This window comes from Herpailurus yagouaroundi, unplaced genomic scaffold (assembly GCF_014898765.1).
Source record: "Herpailurus yagouaroundi ecotype Mexico unplaced genomic scaffold, PumYag 208, whole genome shotgun sequence".
In the NCBI taxonomy this organism is placed as follows: Eukaryota; Metazoa; Chordata; class Mammalia; order Carnivora; family Felidae; genus Herpailurus; species Herpailurus yagouaroundi.
The window spans coordinates 8583423-8600999 of NW_024412439.1; the positions used below are offsets into that span (position 1 = coordinate 8583423).

A 17577-nucleotide genomic window follows, 5' to 3' on the forward strand; every position below is an offset into this window, starting at 1 on the left:
CCGGCCAGCATGTGTCCCTGAATATCAGAATAGACACTATATTTACCCTGAAAAGCCCTTCAGTGTGCTGAGAGCTATAAATAGTCATTAGGGCCCAAGCAAGTGGCCTTAACACAAGGATTTCCTTCCAAAAATGCAGACCCATTTTAATTAAATTTGTAACTAACCTTTGGGAGGGCAGGCCCCGGATTCCGTTTGCTTTTGGACACACCGTGAGTAATTTCCTATTCATTGAGTGTTTGGGGATTAACATGGTCGCTTGGGTGTTTAGCTCGGAAGGAGCCCTCCGGGAGCTTGCACAGAGCCCGGCTCCCTGGAGAAGACACGTGGGTGCATGGCGAGTGCACCCTGTAGCCTTGGGCCACCTCCCTGCTCCCGGGGGTCTCATCAGAGTCTCTTTGCAAAGCCAAGTCCTTTCCCTGTCCCCCACTGCCCCCAGAACAAGATGGGAGTCACGGCTGTGTTTATCCTGCCTCTGCTGCTCCTGGGAATCAGTGGCCTTCTCTTCATCTACCAAGAGGTGTCCCGGCTGTGGTCAAAGTCAGCCGTGCAGAACAAAGTGGTGGTGCTCACCGATGCCATCTCAGGACTGGGCAAGGGTAAGCCAGCTCTGTCCCCACTGCGCCCACTCCTGACGTGAAGGACGAGAGGTGGCAGGATGGCATGTGGCCATCTGCTAGGCGGGGGGCGGGGGAAACTGAGGCTGTGTCCTCTCCTAGGGTCCATGGCTAACCAGCGAGTGTCTTCTCTTTTGGGGGCTATAGCTCCCTGTGCCCGAGAAACAAGGGGATCGGGAGAGCTGGGTTGGTTGCAAACTCACAGCCTGGGAGAGCTGGGTTGCAAACTCACAGCCTCAGGGCCAAAACTGATCAGCAGATGTCACTTGTTTTTGCGCTCATGGGGTTCCAGAAAATTTGAAATGCAAAGCCCTTGGATGGGGTGGCATATCAACTATGAGCCCAGACTTGGGTGCTGGGTGAAGTTCCAGGCTCTGTCACCTACTAGCTGGTGATTGCACTTCTCTGCTTTGGATTTCTCATCCAGGAAAGCAAGGACACTGGTAATGTCTCCCTCACAGGGTTGTTGGGAGGAATGAATGAATTCCTCGATGGAAAGCACGTAGAAGCCGCCAGGTGACCGTGACGGTCATAACGATGAGCAAATTCAGGCAGAGTGTGCCCAATGTGGTACACACCCCACCGATCCCCGCTGTATCGCAGTCAGGCTGATGACCTCAACCATATTACCTCCTGGCCTTGAAGGCAGTTAGGTTTGTGACCCCTGATTTAGACGGTCTCAGGGCGCTTTTCTGCTGGTGGCATCTGTGACATGAGGGTAATAACTGTCCTTAGGTTTGTAAGACTCTGACCCTATCACTCCTAGCAATGTTTGTGTAGCTGCGTTTGGGATAACTTGGGCATCATTTTTGCTGGTTTGTGTTGTTTTTAATCAAGCATAGAACCCACACTGACAAACATTCATTAAGTCACTCAACAGGTATCCAAGGAGTCCATTATGTGCTGGGTATTGAGATGAACACTGTCCCTACTTTGAAGATGGGTTCTGTTCCAGGGGGTGATTGCCCCAGGCTCACCATGTGACATAAAAAACAAAGCACGGGGGCACCTGGGTGGCTCAGTCAGTTAAGCGTCCGACTTCAGCCCTAGTCATGGTCTCTTGCTTCGTGGGTTTGAACCCCGTATCGGGCTCTGTGCTGACAGCTCGGAGCCTGGAGCCTGCTTCGGATCCTCTGTCCTCCTCTTTCTCTGCCCCTCCCCTGCTCACGATCCCTATCTCCCAAAAATAAGTAAACATTAAAAAAAAAATAAACCAAGCATGAGGCGGGTAAACTGGCCCTCCATGGGGCCCAGAAGCAATTCCCGAGGAGAACATTTTGCTGCATTAGACTCCATGTTCAAAACGGAGGAGGGATACAAGCTCCAGCTTCTACAGGGACAAGTCAGAGCACACACATATGTCAACGAGATCAGATACAAGATGATGGGGACCAGTTGTTGCCCTGGGGAAATGGAACAGAACACTCACCTAGAGACAGTCAGAGTCCGTGTTGGGGCAAACCTGTCCTTCAAACAGAGTATGTCCGCATAGCATCAGGCCAGCCGCCAACAAGAGACCTCTTCATCAGGAAGCCTTCCTTGCCCCCTGCTCTTTCTTCTTGGGTGCTCCCCGAGGAACCAGCCTCTGGGCTCCCATGGCTCCTCATATGAACACGCCGCTATTCCCACACTCCTCACGCTGTGCCCTACATGTGTCTTTCTCAGCTGATTGGCCAGACCCAAGCTCCCTTATGGTGGAACCTGTGTGTGTTCCTAACCCCAGTGTCCCAGCACCTAGATCAAAGCTTGGTGTATAATAAGCACTCAAAAAAAAAAAAGTTTATTTAATAACTGTCTTTAAAAGTGGCCATCTTGGGGCACCTGGGTGGCTCAGTTGGTTAAGCGTCTGACTTCGGCTCAGGTCATGATCTCGCAGTTCATGGGTTTGAGGCCCGTGTTGGGCTCTATGCTGACAACTCAGAGCCTGGAGTCTGCTTCAGGTTCTGTGTCTCCCTCTCTCTCTCTCTCTCTGCCCATCCCCTGGCTCATGCTGTCTCTCAAAAATAAATAAAACGTTGAAAAAAAAATTAAAAAAAAAAAAGTAACCACCTTACGGGAAAGCACTCATTTGGATACGAGTATGTTGTCGTAGATTTGTCTTGTTGATTTCGGACTAGATTCCAACATGATCAGAGAACATATTTTGTATTATTTCGATTCTTTTAAATTTGTTGAGGTGTGCTTTACCACCCAAGACACCGCCCGTCTCCGTGAACGATACATGGGTGTTTGAAAATGGTGTGCGTTCTGCCGTGGTTGGGAGGAGAGTCCCACAAAACGTCGACCAGACCCCGCTGGTTGGTTGAGAAGGCTGTTCAGTCCTGTATCCTCTGAGAGGTACCTGTTTCAGTTGTCTTTTTAATTTGTTTTTTGGTTTTTTTTTTTTTTGAGTCTCATCCGGGTTATAGTGACCCCGTGTTCAACTTAGGGAATGGCATTTTCAGAGGAATTTGGTCTAGTCTCTGCCCTAACATCGGTGTCCTCTTGTGCTGTGTCTTAACGGACCCGCCCTGGAAAGAAATGCAAAGCTGGAAGAAAAAAAAGCAAGTTCAAATATTTAGAAGTAACCCGAGAAGCTGGGTGTGCGTGGCATCAAATAACACGCAGCTGACCGCAGCGGTTATGGGTTCAGGCTGCTCTGCTTTTCAGGTCCGAGGCAACAAAAATGTGACGGGCCCTGAGCGGACAGTGCAGGCTTTACGTGGCCCACAGCACAGCCTCGATCCCCTGGAACCCGACCAAGCCCGGCAGGTAGCCCCAGAGAGTTGCAAGGACCCAGTGCCACGCTGTGGACCAGGGAAATCGGACGAAGATCAGGACATGTGAACCTGCCCCAAACCCCCACACGACTCAGCCAAGCTGGGAATCGGGTCACTTTGTGTGTGTGCGTTTTTTAATGCTTATTTATTTTTGAGAGAGTAAAAGAGAGCATGGGTGGTGGAGGGACAGAGAGGGAGACAGAGAGAGAATCCCAAGCAGGCTCTGTGCTGTCATCACAGAGCCTGACACAGGGCTTGAAGCCACAAACTGTGAGATCATGACCTGAGCTGAAATCAAGAGTCTGACTGAGCCACCCAGGCACCCCATGGGTCACTTTGTACCCACTGTGTCTTAGGCAAGAAGGACTCTCGAAATCCTCACACTCTCTGTGCCTTGAAGAGCTCGGTGCCCTGTGTTTCAGCATCTCTGAGGCGCGCTCCAAACGCTTCCGAAACTGAGCCTGCTGGCCTGTCGGTCGACAGCCCGTTCCGACGGTCACAGGCCACCCTTTGGCATTTTCATCTCCCTGAAATCAGAAAGCATCTCCGCCCGGTGGCACCTTAGAGTCAAGGAGATGTGGAAGGAAAGGTGTGGCTCATATTTGCTGCGTGAAAAAGGAAAAGCCTGGAGAAACGTTGTGCTGAGCTGAGCTGATCCAGAATCAAAGCAAGAGAGCCTGAGCATAGCAGCTAGCACCTGCGTTGGCAGAAATGACTTGTTTGGAAGGATGCCTTCGGGCTCGCTGTTCCGCAGTGATGAATGCATCCCTGGGCTGCAGCCTCCCCGGGCGCACCTGCGAGAGGCGAGGTTCCCTTGGAGGAGAGTGGGTGGGTGATAGTGAGGGCCCCTGGCCGCCTCTCCCAAGGAGGTCAAGGTCACAGGCACCTCACCTGCCCCCGTGCTCAGCTTGTAGATGTAGAGTGTGAGTGGGCGACAGAACCCTCCCCCCAGCCACATGCTCCTTTCTGGGAGGTGGGTCAAGAGGTGGAGAACAGGGTGCCCCCCCCCCCCCGCCCCAGGCATGTCCCTGGCTTCACCGCTTACCTGCTGCGGGACTGTGGGTGAATCATTTCTACTCACTGAATGTCACCTCTCAGGTTTGCAAAACACGGCCATCGTGGCTGCCCCACACGTGGGGGAGAGACGGACCCTTCCCCGTGGTCCCAACAACTCAAGGTGACATTGTCCACACAGTTATTTCTTGATTCAGGTTTCCATCAGTCAGAACTGCCCACCTCCTCCCCCTCCCCCTTGCCCGCTCTCCGCCACACCCAGCACACCTGTTTCTAGACCTCACTGGGACCTCCATCTGTCCTGCGTCCGTGCGTCTCTCCCGCTGAGACTGAAGGGTCCAGCACCGCAGCTGTCCTCCTCCAATACCACAATCCCCCTGCCCACGTGCCCGCCGATCAAACCCCGGCCAGCCCCCTTCTCTGCACCTGCACGCAACCCCGAAACCGCTTGGAGCCATTGCATTCCAGAAGCCAGTCTCCTGTGGGCACCCGGGGCGCCCAGGTATCCTGTCATGCTCACTCAGTCCAGGCTCACTGCTGTGTGGTGTAAAACAGGGCGATAAGAGGTACTGAGCACCGCTAGTGGGTGTTTGGCGATGCCCTTCCCAGGTCCCTGTACGTGGCCAGGCTCTGTGAGTGTTGGCTGCCCGGCTCACACACTTGCCCTCTGCCAGTGGGCACTGCCTCCCCGGGGCCTTCCATGCCCTCTGCACCCAGCCCTGGAGGGAAGCTCGATCAGCACACTGAGTAGACACGAGCGTATAAAAGGCCGGCCCCTTGCCTCCAGGTGGGACAGCTCAGCAGTGGGGTGTACCCTCCAGAACTTTCCTCGGATCCAGACAAGACTACGCTTTACCTGAGACCTTACTCCCCGATGGATTTTTCTCTGACGGGCACTCCTGGCTGCCTGAGTCCCTGTCTCTGATTCTGTTTCTGGGAGACCCACGCAGGAGCCTTTCCAATATCTTTAGGTTAAGATCGGTCAAGGGATTTGATCCTGGAGGGCTAGGTGGATAGGGTCACCTTTCTGTCCAGCTTAGGGAACAATCTTCTCATAATCAGAACCATCCCACAAAGGATAGGCTATTTCACTCCACTCCAAGCTCCCCTTCACGGGAGGTAACCATGCTGAGGCCGGAAAGGGAAGATAAAAAATTCCAGCCCTGGGAGGAAGTTGAATGAAATGACCTCCAAAGGATTTCAATGGCCCACGGACTTTGGAATCCTTTGAAATCCTGAATTTGTAAGAGAGACGCTCATCATCAGTGGCTCCATCCACACAGTGCGCCCTGCCCTCTTTCCTTCTTCCCCACAGAGTGTGCTCGGGTGTTCCACACTGGTGGGGCGAGGCTGGTGCTGTGTGGGAAGAACTGGGAGAGGCTAGAGACCCTGTATGATGCCCTGATCAGCGTGGCTGACCCCAGCAAGGTAAGGGCTTCTAGCAGCTGGCTTGGGGATGCCCTTGGGCACCCTTAACCTTCACTGTTTTGTTGTTGTTGTTGTTGTTGTTGTTGTTGTTGTTGTTTTGTTTTGTTTTGTTTTGTTTTTTAGCAGCTCTTTGACCAGGTGGGTGAAATTTGGTGATTGCTTTGGGAGGCAGCTGTCTCACTAACCTTGACACAGGTTGTCTGCCACTCGTCTTGACCATTCTTGCCAAGGATTTGCTCACCCTCCCCACCCCCTGTTATATTTAAGCCAGAGTCCACGAGGACCCAGAAGCTAGAGCATGACACCCGTATGGGAGTGATTATAAACTCTTAGGGCTGATTTTTCTAAATAAAATCTGGGGGGCGCCCGGCTTGCTCGGTCTGCAGAGCGTGGGACTCCTGATCTCGGGGTTCTGAACTCGAGCCCCATGTTGGGTGTAGAGATTACTTAAAAATAAAATCTTTAGGGGTGCCTGGGTGGCTCAGTCAGTGAAGCATCTGACTTTGGCTCAGGTCATGATCTCATTTTGTGGGTTCAAGCCCTGCGTCGGTCGGGCTCTGTGCCGACAGCTGGGAGCCCGGAGCCTGCTTCGGATTCTGTGTCTCCCTCTCTCTCTGCCCCTCCCCTGCTTGCGCTCCGTCTCTCTCAAAAATAAACATTAAAAACATAAAATCTTTAAAAAGGGAAATAATACCTCAAATGATATTTCTGTGAAGGAAATCAGGGAAGTGAAGTCACCTTCTAAGAAGCCACCAGGAGGTAAATACTTTCCAGGAGGCTGTGGTTTTCACAGTGTTTCTGGAGCACTGCCTTCAGTGCTCTCTTCATGGTTTGTGGGTTTTTGTTTTGTTTTGTTTTGTGATTTTTTTTTGTTTTTGTCTTTGTTTTTTGTTTCTTTGGATTTTTGGGTTTTTTTTTTTTTTTTTGCCCTTGATATTGAATTACTTTTTTTTTTTTTAATTTTTTTTCAACGTTTTTTATTTATTTTGGGGACAGAGAGAGACAGAGCATGAACGGGGGAGGGGCAGAGAGAGAGGGAGACACAGAATCGGAAACAGGCTCCAGGCTCCGAGCCATCAGCCCAGAGCCCGACGCGGGGCTCGAACTCACGGACCGGGAGATCGTGACCTGGCTGAAGTCGGACGCTTAACCGACTGCGCCACCCAGGCGCCCCAATATTGAATTACTTTTTGGAAAAAAACAAAAATAATTCAGCAAGAAGCCTGGCTGGCATTTGGGGGGATGGAACACACTGGACAACACAGCATTCCAGTTCTGTTTTGGGGGATGTTACCAGGTGTTGATTTAAAAAGAGGTACTGACATCAATTGTGTGGAAAATACCCAGCGATGGTTTCTTTACTGCAGGACTTTTCAGAACCTTTTATATGCTACCGTGCATTGTGTATCCCCAAGAACAACATATAATAAATAGTCTGTGTTTCCCAAATAAATTTGACCAAGGAACCCTCTCTTCAGGACTAATGTTTGTCAAACACAGGGATCGGGGTCGCATTTATCACATGGTGTCATCAATTTTCCAACCTGTTCCCTGCTCTCCAGCACGAGAGTCTTTTTTTTTTCTAATGTTTATTTTTGAGAGAGAAAGAGAGACAGAGTGCAAGCAGGAGAGTGTCAGAGAGAGAAGGAGACACAGAATCCCAAGCAGGCTCCAGGCTCTGAGCTGTCCGCACAGAGCCCGACGCGGGGCTCGAACTCCCAAACCGCGAGATCATGACCCGAGCCGAAGTCGGACGCTTAACCGACTGAGCCACCCAGGTGCCCCTAGACCATGAGAGTCTTGATGGCAGTGAGTGTGTAGGTCTGGTACACAGATGGTGCTCCAAAACTATTGTGTGCAAGACTTGGGTCAAAAAGGAAATGTAGCTCCAAAAGCACTATGATAAATTCTCCTGTGGTTCGTAAGTGAGCTTGGCAAGCCGTTTGCAAAAAGGAACTCATAAGATGTTATAAGGATGTCACCACTGGAATCCATGCACGGCCTCCTCTGTAAAGGGTGGTATTCATTTGGATTCATCTGTTCTGGCCCCTTGGCCAGAAGTTCAGACTGATGAACGCATCTTTGCACCTCTGGACTCCGCTACCCAAGAATGGAATCTCTATCAGCTTCCTTCCTCCCAGAGCCATGTCTGCTTTTTCCTCCTCATTTTTTTCCCCCTGTGGTCATTCCATGAGCTCTGAATTTCAAAAGGGGGGCGGGGGCCCCCAAGGTATTCCCACACATGCCTTGACTCTTTCATTGGTTCAGCAGACATTCACCCCAAAGCTGGTCCTCTTGGACCTCTCGGACGTCAGCTGTGTCCCAGATGTGGCCAAAGAGATCCTCGACTGCTATGGCTGTGTGGACATCCTCATCAACAATGCCAGCATGAAGGTGAAGGGGCCTGCCCATAAGATTTCTCTGGAGCTCGACAAGAAGATCATGGATGCCAATTACTTTGGACCCATCACACTGACCAAAGGTCTCGTGAGTTTGACCTTCCTGCAGATTTCGGGGCCACCGGCTGCTAGGGAGGGCTCTGTCATATAGCCAGACGGACGGTCACCCAACTGTGGATGGAATCTCCAGCCCCCTCAGAAAAACTCCTACCAATTTGGTGAAAGCTTTCAGCATTCTGACAATAAGTTGATAAAAGAAAAGGGATTTGGGAAGTATCTTACTAGTATATTCCAACCTCCCTCTGTGGGAAACCCCCTCCCCATCTGAGCTCCCCCTTCATCCCCTTTCTTCTTACTCTTGTCCACGGCCCTCCCACCAATCTCCTCCCACATCACTGGACCACTGTCTTATGCTTCTCCTATATTTTCATATATCACCCTTGTCCTTGATCTGTCCCTACCCATGACAGTTGGTCAAGGGTAGAGATTCTGTCCTCAGAAATATAGAAGAGAAAGGTTTATCCCAAACTACAAGAGACCCAATGTGGTGCCAATCCCTTTGCAGAAACAGGGAGAACAGAAACCCTTTTGAGGGCAAAATGGCAGCTCCTGTGTGAAGATATCTCACAGCCAAAGGTCAAATGCAGGTCTGGATCCTGGGGGGTTGGGGCTGGAGAGGACGCGTAATAGAGCCAAGAGTTGAAGCAACAAGCCCCGCCCCCCATCCCCCCACCAAAGTTTATCAAAGCCGAATCCCAAAAGGGAGGATGTATGAGTGGAGACTTTCTGAATTTAGCATGTGGGGTTCCCTGGCTGAGGAAGCGTGATCTTAGAACTGCCTCCTCCATGGCCCCAGTCCCCATGATCATGGGGACTGGGGCACTAAGATAGATGAAGGGAAACTTATCTGAAGCAGAAAGATAACTTTCCAGAGCTTCTGAAATGATGCCCCAGAGATAATGGTTTGCTCCAGTCCAGCCCCTGTGGACACACCGTGCTTCTGAGAGTTCAGGGTTCACTGGCATCGAAGTGAAGGAGGCAGACAGTGGAAGGGGAAATCCAGGGCTGGTGTATCTTCCTGGCTGGGCCTCTCACTTGCTTACAGACCTGAAGTCCAGTCACTAGCTCTGGGCCTCAGTTTACCCATCTGAGGCATGCAAGGGCTTGATGTCAATGGCCATTCTGAAAGTTGAGTCTCTTGATTTTTTTTTTTTTTTTTTTGCCATATCCCCATTCCACCTGTAACTATTATTTATTTCATTCTCTAAAGTTCTGCATTTTCAAATCAGTTCTTTTCAGGGGAAGTCTTCATAATATCACCATAAATTAAAAACCATTTTCTCACTCAATAAATAGGAGAAACCTGGGGCGCCTGGGTGGCTCAGTTGGTTAAGCATCTGGCTCCGGCTCAGGTCATGATCTCACGGTTCGTGAGTTCGAGCCCCGCATTGGGCTCTGTGCTGACAGCTCGGAGCCTGGAGCCTCTTCGGAGTCTGTGTCTCCTTCTCTCTCTCAGCCCCTCCCCCGCATGCACTCTGTCTCTCTCTCTCTCTCTCTCTCTCTCTCTCTCTCTCCCCCCAAAATAAACAAAAAACATTTTAAAAAATAAAAAAAATAGGAGAACCCTGAAAATAGAACAAAGTGGTAGGTTCTCCCAAGACACAGGGCTGAAGCCTGTCCTCTCTTTGTTGAAAGATTTGCACCTGCAAGAGAGGTGTTGAAGACACATTAGGACCAATATGAGCCTTCCTGCTGAAGGCAAGACTTGGGTTGAAATAGGATGACCTATGACCTTTCTCACCACTGAGATCCGTGTCCCTTCACGCACATGGGTGGGTCACGGAAAACCACCCATCAATCGCAATCACCAGTTGAGCCAAGCCCACTCTTGGGAAACACAGGAGAGGGGATGTGCTTGCTCCTGTCCACCTGTGTCTTGGGGTAATCGAATGACCGGGGAGGTAGTGGGGTCCTGCGTCATGAAAGGGGTCTGGGGAAGGGGTCTCCCCACTGCTGTCTGCCTTGGTTTCTAATGCGTAACCGTGACTCTGTCCTGTGCTTTCTAGCCCTGCTCCCCGACATGATCTCCCGGAGGACAGGCCAGATCGTGTTAGTGAATAACATCCAAGGGAAGCTTGGAATCCCATTCCGTACAGCTTGTAAGTTGCTACAACAAAAACGTTTGGCCATATGTTATGTGTCTTCATAGACCACGGATGTCATGTCCCGCACTAGGCATGCGGTTATAAGGCGGGAGTGGGGGAGGGAAGTGTCTGGATGTGAAATGGTCTATTGGCTTTTCTTTTATGCCTTTGGTTCCTATTTTCGAGTACCTATGGCTTGCAGGTGACTGGGTCCCTCTCCCCCAGAAGTTCACATCCCACAGGTGGTCAGGGCATGCCCTGGCTGAACACGATCAAGGCCGGACGAAGGGCTCCCTCCTGGCAGGGGCACATGGCCCCAGCTCAAGTGACCCTTCCTCTGTAAGGACAGGAAAGGTTACAACCGAGAAGGGCGCATATCACACAAGGGGAAAAGGGCGGAAGGTTCTGAGGGAGGAGGGAGGGGAAAGTGCAAGGCGCAGAATCCAAGGAGAGGTAAAGAGGAAATTCCAAAGGCAGGTGTCCTTTAAAAAGTCCAGGGAAGAGGGGGACTTCTCGGCATATATTCACGGGATCCAGCTGGGGGATGTCCGCCTCCCTCGCGGTAGGATGCTGGAGGGCAGAACGCATACCGTATACATTTCTCTATGGCCCACAGCATCCCGCACAAAATGAGAACCCAGTAAGTGGCTGGTGGGCAGAGGGCGGGAGGGAGGAAAGAAAATCGGGTGGGTCTCCTGTCTGAGCCTCCTCCGGCTGCCGTGACGAAACACCACAGACCGAGGGGCTTCTACAACACGGTTCTGGAGGCTGAGGTCCAGTGTCAAGGTGTCGGTGGGTTTGGCTTCTCCCGAGGCCCCTCTCCTCGGGTTGTGGACAGCCGCCTTCTCCCTTCACATGGCTTCTCTTCCGTACATCCCTCGGGTCCTTCTCTGTGTGCCCAAATTTCCTCTTCTTTGAGGACACCAGTTGGATCGGATGAGGACCCGTCCTGATGGCCTCATTTAAAGTAAATCACCGTTATCTTCAAACCCAGTCCTGAGACACCAGGGTTAGGACTTCCCACATATGAGCTGGGAGTGGTGGGGGACACAATTCAGCTCATAATATCCCCCCCAGTAGCGTTTTCTTTTCCCATCTGTTCTAGTTAGATTAAGCCCAGGACAGTGGGCTCCTCACTGTCACTCAGGGACCCTGAGTTGCGCCAGATCACTGCTTTGCCATCATTTCCTACATGGCCAAAGCTGGTGCCCACCTTGTCTGGGTTCTGGCTGTGAGAAGAAGGCAGAGAGCCTTGGGGAGCCATGCCCAGGGTCTACAGCCCCAGGCCAGGAGCTAGCAAACATCTCCGCTCACATCCTGCTGGCGAGAACTCAGGTGCACACTTAACACCCAGCTGCCAGGGACGCTGGGAAGCACCTGTCTACCTGTGGGCCCAGGAGGAAGAGAAGAATGGAGTTTGCTTCACACACAGCTGTCTTGGCCACGTCTCTCATTTTTCTTTCTTTCCAACCCACTGATGAACATCACCACTATTCCTCGGATTTGTGAACTCTCCACGTATGTTATTCCCAGGAACCGGATGACTTTTCACTTCCCTTGATCTATGCCTTCATTCGTTCAACAAACAGCAATCGAGGCCCTAAAGCCAGGTGCTGGGACACAGACAGCAGGGACATGACATTTGCAGTATTGGGACAGACCCTTTGGCCACCAACCCAAAACATGGGGCCAGTGCATGGGTTTTTCTGGAGCATTTCTGAAACATGGCATTGAGGGTGGGGCAGTCTAATGAGGCTCTCCACCCCCACCCCCCACCCCCCATCAGCTCTCTGATGTCCAGCTTCTCTGCAGCGGAGGAATGGAGGGGTGCAGAGTTTCCCACATAAATGTCACAAACTACAGAGGGGCCACCCTGGGCAGGCCCCAAGTTCTCTCCTTCCTCCAGATCTGACCATGACTGGGGTCGTCTGACTGTGGTGGGTCTCCTTCCACACCCACAGGAAATGTAGCATCCCTGATGCCACAGCACTGGGTAGGGAGATGGGGCTCTGAGGCTCAGCCCAGAAGCACAGCGGAGATAACCCAGCCTGCCTCTGCCTCCAGCTCCTCGCCCCACCCAAGGAGAAGCTTTCTTGTTGAATGATCGGAGGAATTGACAAGTCAGTGAATGAACAGCAAGCTGATAACCCTTCTTTGGAAGTAACAGCTCTATTGACATAGAGCTTACAGACCATATAGTTCTCCCATTTGAAGTATACAATTCGGTGGTTTTGAGTATATCTCGATATACTAAAATCCATCACAATTGCTTAAATCCATCACAACTCTTGCTATTATCCATCTGTTTGATTCTAGCCGCGCTAGTGGCATGAAGTGGCATCTCGCTGTGGTTTTGGCATGAACTGTCCCAATGGCGATGATGAGCTTTCCATGCAGGCAGAGTTGGAGTGACTGTGAACCACGAGGGGAGTCCTGATGGGGCTCTTCTCTCGTCATTAAGTGGGGATAATAGCCTCTGTCTCTCTTCGTTCAGTAGATTCCATTAGGGAGACCGAGTCTCACCCAGGTCCAGACAAGGTCAAATGAGCAGATGTATGGAAATTCATTTTATGAACCAGAGAAGGGCAGCCTGGGAGCCCCACGGCATTTGGTTTTGGCCAGCATGCTGGCAAACCTCTTTCTAATTAGCGATGTAGTGTTGTGATATGATGGTTTATAATAAGAAATATATATTTGGTCTTCATCCCATTTCTGGCACAGAGCTTTAAAAACCCTTGAATTCCCTAAGTGATGAGTGGTCAGTGTCTCTTGTTACATTAATGAGGTGACTTTTGGACGCCACCCAAAGATGGGGGTGCTGCTGGCCAGGGGCACCAACCAGGTGATCAGGGGGTGGGAGCTTCCAGTCTACCCCTACCGCTGAGGAGCAGAGAGGATCAGGGGATTTTTCTAGCACCAAAGGCCCATGGTTTAATCAATTGTGCCTATAACAAAGCCTCCATAAAATCCCAGAATGTCAGCTTTGGAGCGCTCCGAGGTTGGAGAGCTCGTGGGAAGTCGGGGAGAGTGGTGCACCCAGAGAGGGTGTGAACCTCTGAACCCATTCCCACACACCTCACCCACTATACCTCTTCCATCTGGCCATTCTGAGTTAGGTCTTTTTTTTTTTTTTTTTTTTTTAGTTTATTTATTTATTTTTGAGAGAGAGAGAGAGAGGCAGGGAGGAGCAGAGAGAGAGGGAGGGAGAATCCTAAGCAGGCTCCGTGCTGTCAGCTCAGAGCCCCATGTGGGGCTCAAACTCACGAACTGTGAGATCATGACCTGAGCCCAAATCAAGAGTCGGACGCCTAACCGACTGAGCCACCCAGGTGCCCCGAGTTATGTCCTTTTATAATAAACCCATGATCTACTAAGTAAAACATTTCTCTGAGTTCTACGAGCTTCTCTAACAAGTTAATCCGTCTCGAGGAGGGGATCATCGGAACGCTTCGATCTCCAGCCACTCCGTCAGAAGCGCAGGTGACCATCAGGACTCATGCTTGGTCTGAATTGAGTGGGGACAGGGGACAGTCATGGGACAGAACTCTTACCCTGAGGGATCTGACTTTATCTCCAGGTAGACAGTGTCAGAATTAGGTCGTAGGAGCCCCAGCTGGTGTCGGAGACTTGGTGCTGTGGGCCAGAGCCCGTGTGTTGGAATTAGGTGCAGAATTGGTCAGTATTTAATTATTTGAATACGAAGACATTTCCGTCAAAATCAGGATTTCCAGCTCCCTGAACGATAATAGATCTGGCGCCACGGGGCCCACCTTCTCGAGGCAATAGTTGGCGGAGCCCAGTGCAGACCAAGCGCGACTGTCCCTTGCCCCATGCCCCCCCCCCCCCCCGCCCAGGGCACCTGCATTCTTCCCCCTGCACGGTGAGGGGGCCGGTGGCTTGCAAGGGCCATCTGGGGACCATGCATCCCGTAGGTATCAGCATGATGGCAGAGATCCCAGTACACCCACTCCTGGCTTGTTTCAGCCTCCAGGTGACACCCCCGAAATGGGAAGTTGGGGTTTATCATACCCCAGATGGGGCTCTGACTCCCCAAGGCTTTAAGGAGCGTTTTCTCCACTCTTTTTGGAATTCCTGGAAAGGTTCTTGTTAGCCCAAGCATTTGGCCCGACCATTTGGAGTGAATCTGGTGAGTGGCTCAGATGGACAGGACCTCGGAGGAAAAGGCCGGGAAGTGGGAGGGGAGACTTGTGCTTCGGGCTCATTGAGACCTCCAGCTGGCCCTGGGACCCTGGAGAAATCGCTCGGTGCCAGCCTTACTGGGAAGGAATGGGAACTCGTGCCTGGGCCGTCACAACAACTTGCCAAGGGTGATATTATCCCCATCTTAAAGATAAGAAAACTGGGACACCTGGGTGGGCTTAATCGGTTTAGCGTCCGACTGGATTCCAGCTCTGCCTCCGTCCGCCATTTCACGGGGTCTGTCTGTCCTCATCTACGAAGGGAGGGGCAGGGCGAGGCCACGGCGGAGGCCCCTTCCAGCTGACCTCTAGGATTGTGCACGCAGGCCTCTGTCTCCACTGCTCCTGCTGGGGAGCAGGGCTGCTCCCCCCCACCCACCCCTGCGCGGTCTCTCTTCCAGATGCCGCCTCCAAGCACGCGGCTCTAGGCTTCTTTGACTGCCTCCGAGCCGAAGTGGAAGAATACGACGTAGTCGTCAGCACGGTGAGCCCCACTTTCGTCCGGTCATACCACATTGACCCAAGCCAAGGAAACTGGGAAGCCTCCATGTGGAAATGTGAGCTTTCAGGGGGAAGCTGGGGTCTGGGAAGGCATCTGGACGGGGCGGTGGGGGGAGGGGGTGCTCTGGGGCAGCTGGGTTTCACCGGGCCTGCAGGGGAGTGGGTGCTCCTGAAGTCTGAGACTAGAGGTGGCGGGGACCTCCCAGCTAACAGCAGGGAGGGGAACCCCAAATTTCAGTCCCGAGGCACCAGGTGGAAAGAATCCTAACCCACAACCAGCAGACCAAGTCCCAGCTAGGCTTTGGCAGTCACACAGCTCTGTGACCTCGCACACGTGACTATCTGTCTCTGGGCCTCAGTTTCCCTTGTGGAAGAGCCAGATTTGGCCTTTAAGAACTTGCTACCCCCCTGCCCCCCCCCCCTTTTCCTAGGAGGCGGCACAGAGTAGAGGCTGAGAGTCTGGCACCAGATTGCCTACGCTTGAAGCTTGTGCCTGGTATGCATTCAGTGTTCGAACGCAGGCAGGTCCCTTGATCTCTGTGCCTAAGCTTTCCCTTTAAGAAACTGAGGATTGTAGGAGCGCCTGGGTGGCTCAGTCGGTTAAGCGTCCGACTTCACCTCAGGTCATGATCTCACGGTTTGTGGGTTCGAGCCCTGCATCGTCGGGCTCTGTGCTGACGGCTCAGAGCCTGGATGGAGCCTGCTTTGGACTCTGTGTCTCCCCCTGTCTCTATGCCCCTCCCCCATTTGTGCTCTGTCTCACTCTCTCAAAAATAAATAAATGTAAAATAAAAAAAAAATTTTACGAAATTGAGGACCGTGGTAATACCTGCCTTGCGGAGGCACTGGGAGGACTGAAGGCCCATGAATGGTTTACAACAGCAACCAGCACAAAGCAAGCACTCTGTAAACATACCGTATTATTACTGCTATTCTAGAATGCTCTAAACAGAGAGCTGCTACGTCCTGCCCAAGGCTCTGTCTACATTAGGGAATCAAGATGAACCAAGATGTGGGCAAACGGTCCCAGGAGGTTCTTGATAAGCATGGCTTTGCAACAGTTGTCAACAACAGCTCCTTATTCATCTGGCACTTTCTTTCTTTTTAAATTTGTGTGAATGTTTATTTATTTTTGAGAGACAGAGAGAGACAGAATGCAAGTGGGGGAGGGGCAGAGAGCAAGGGAGACACAGAATCGGAAGCAGGCTCCAGGCTCCTAGCTGTCAGCACAGAGCCCCACGAGGGGCTGGAACCCACAAACTGTGAGATCATGACCTGATCGAAGTCGGACGCTCAACCGACTGAGCCACCCAGGCGTCCCTGGTACCTTCTTTCTCAATTAAGCTCTTTCTCGTCCCTGCAATGACTCATAACCACCCTGAAAAGTTAATAGGGCAGGAAACTATGCTCACTTTACGGATGAAGAAGCTGAGGCTCAGGGGGTCAAGAGTCGGCCCCCCCAGGGCCTCACAACCAGCAGAGGGCGGAGCTGGTCGGGGAGCCCACGACCCCAGGCCCAGCCCACGCTTCCCTCTCTTTGGACATCAGGGGCCGTAACCCCTGCCCCTACTGGGGGCTTTTCAGTCTTTTTCAGGAAGCTGACCTACGGGGTGCACCCTGTGGACGTAGCGGAGGAGGTGATGCGCACTGTGAGACGGAAGAAACAAGAGGTCTTCATGGCCAACCCCATCCCCAAGGCCGCCATGTACATCCGCACCTTCTTCCCCGAGTTCTTTTTCGCCGTGGTGGCCTGCGGGGTGAAGGAGAAACTCAACGTCCCAGAGGAGAGCTAACCGCAGAGGCTATGTGGGTCCCCTCGATGGGAATAAAGGCTTTCCTGGCAAGTGCTGGTCCTCTGTCCTCTCAACACTGGGGCCCAATACAAGCCATATCCCCCTAACCCACACCCACCTATGGGAGATTTTCTTCATCCCAGTGAGGATGGCTTGGATGCCAGCTCAGCCACTTACAGGCTCTCAACATTCCCAGGACACACTTCCAGAAGCTTCTCTGCAGGGTGACAGCAAGTAGAAAAATAGGAACCATAATGGGTCTGACCCCCACAGATACACACACACACACACACACACACACACACACACACACACTCTATGGCCATCCACCTGCTCAGGAACCTAGAAAACCACCTGTATTTTATACAGGACTGACCTGCCCTTGTCAGCCTCCAACAACAGAAGCAGGACTCAGCAACCCTCTAGGGCAGCCACACGGAACTTTCTGTGATGGTGGACATAGTCTATAAGCCACATTGCCCAGTGTGGCAGCCACTAGCCACATATGGCCATTGAGTACTGGAAATACGGCCTGTGCAATGGAGAGTCTGAGCTCTGAATTTTATCTCACTTGAATTAATGTGAATTTCAGCAGCCACACGCGGCTAGCGGCTCCCAGGCTTGCAGAACATCAGAATCAGCCTCGTCCCTGGAATTAACTGGTCTGAGGAGGTCCCGGGCCCAGCTGTTCTTAGAATATTTCTCAGTTGACTCTAAGGTGCC

At 52.0% G+C, this 17577-nt stretch overlaps 1 protein-coding gene across 2 annotated transcripts; it reads left to right on the forward strand.

The window, feature by feature from the left end:
• The first annotated feature begins 80 nt into the window (after positions 1 to 80).
• Positions 81 to 16905, forward strand: DHRS7C (dehydrogenase/reductase 7C). 2 transcript variants are annotated; one of them, XM_040453206.1, is made up of 7 exons: positions 81 to 212; positions 440 to 599; positions 5706 to 5818; positions 8087 to 8300; positions 10284 to 10376; positions 14962 to 15117; positions 16646 to 16905. In XM_040453206.1, the coding sequence occupies exons 2-7, from the start codon at positions 446 to 448 to the stop codon at positions 16852 to 16854; spliced, it is 939 nt and encodes a 312-aa protein (XP_040309140.1). In that variant the 5' UTR covers positions 81 to 212; positions 440 to 445; the 3' UTR covers positions 16855 to 16905. The 2 variants fall into 2 exon arrangements, with proteins under 2 accessions (XP_040309140.1, XP_040309141.1); XM_040453207.1 differs by having other exon boundaries at positions 8090 to 8300.
• The last annotated feature ends 672 nt before the right edge of the window (positions 16906 to 17577 follow it).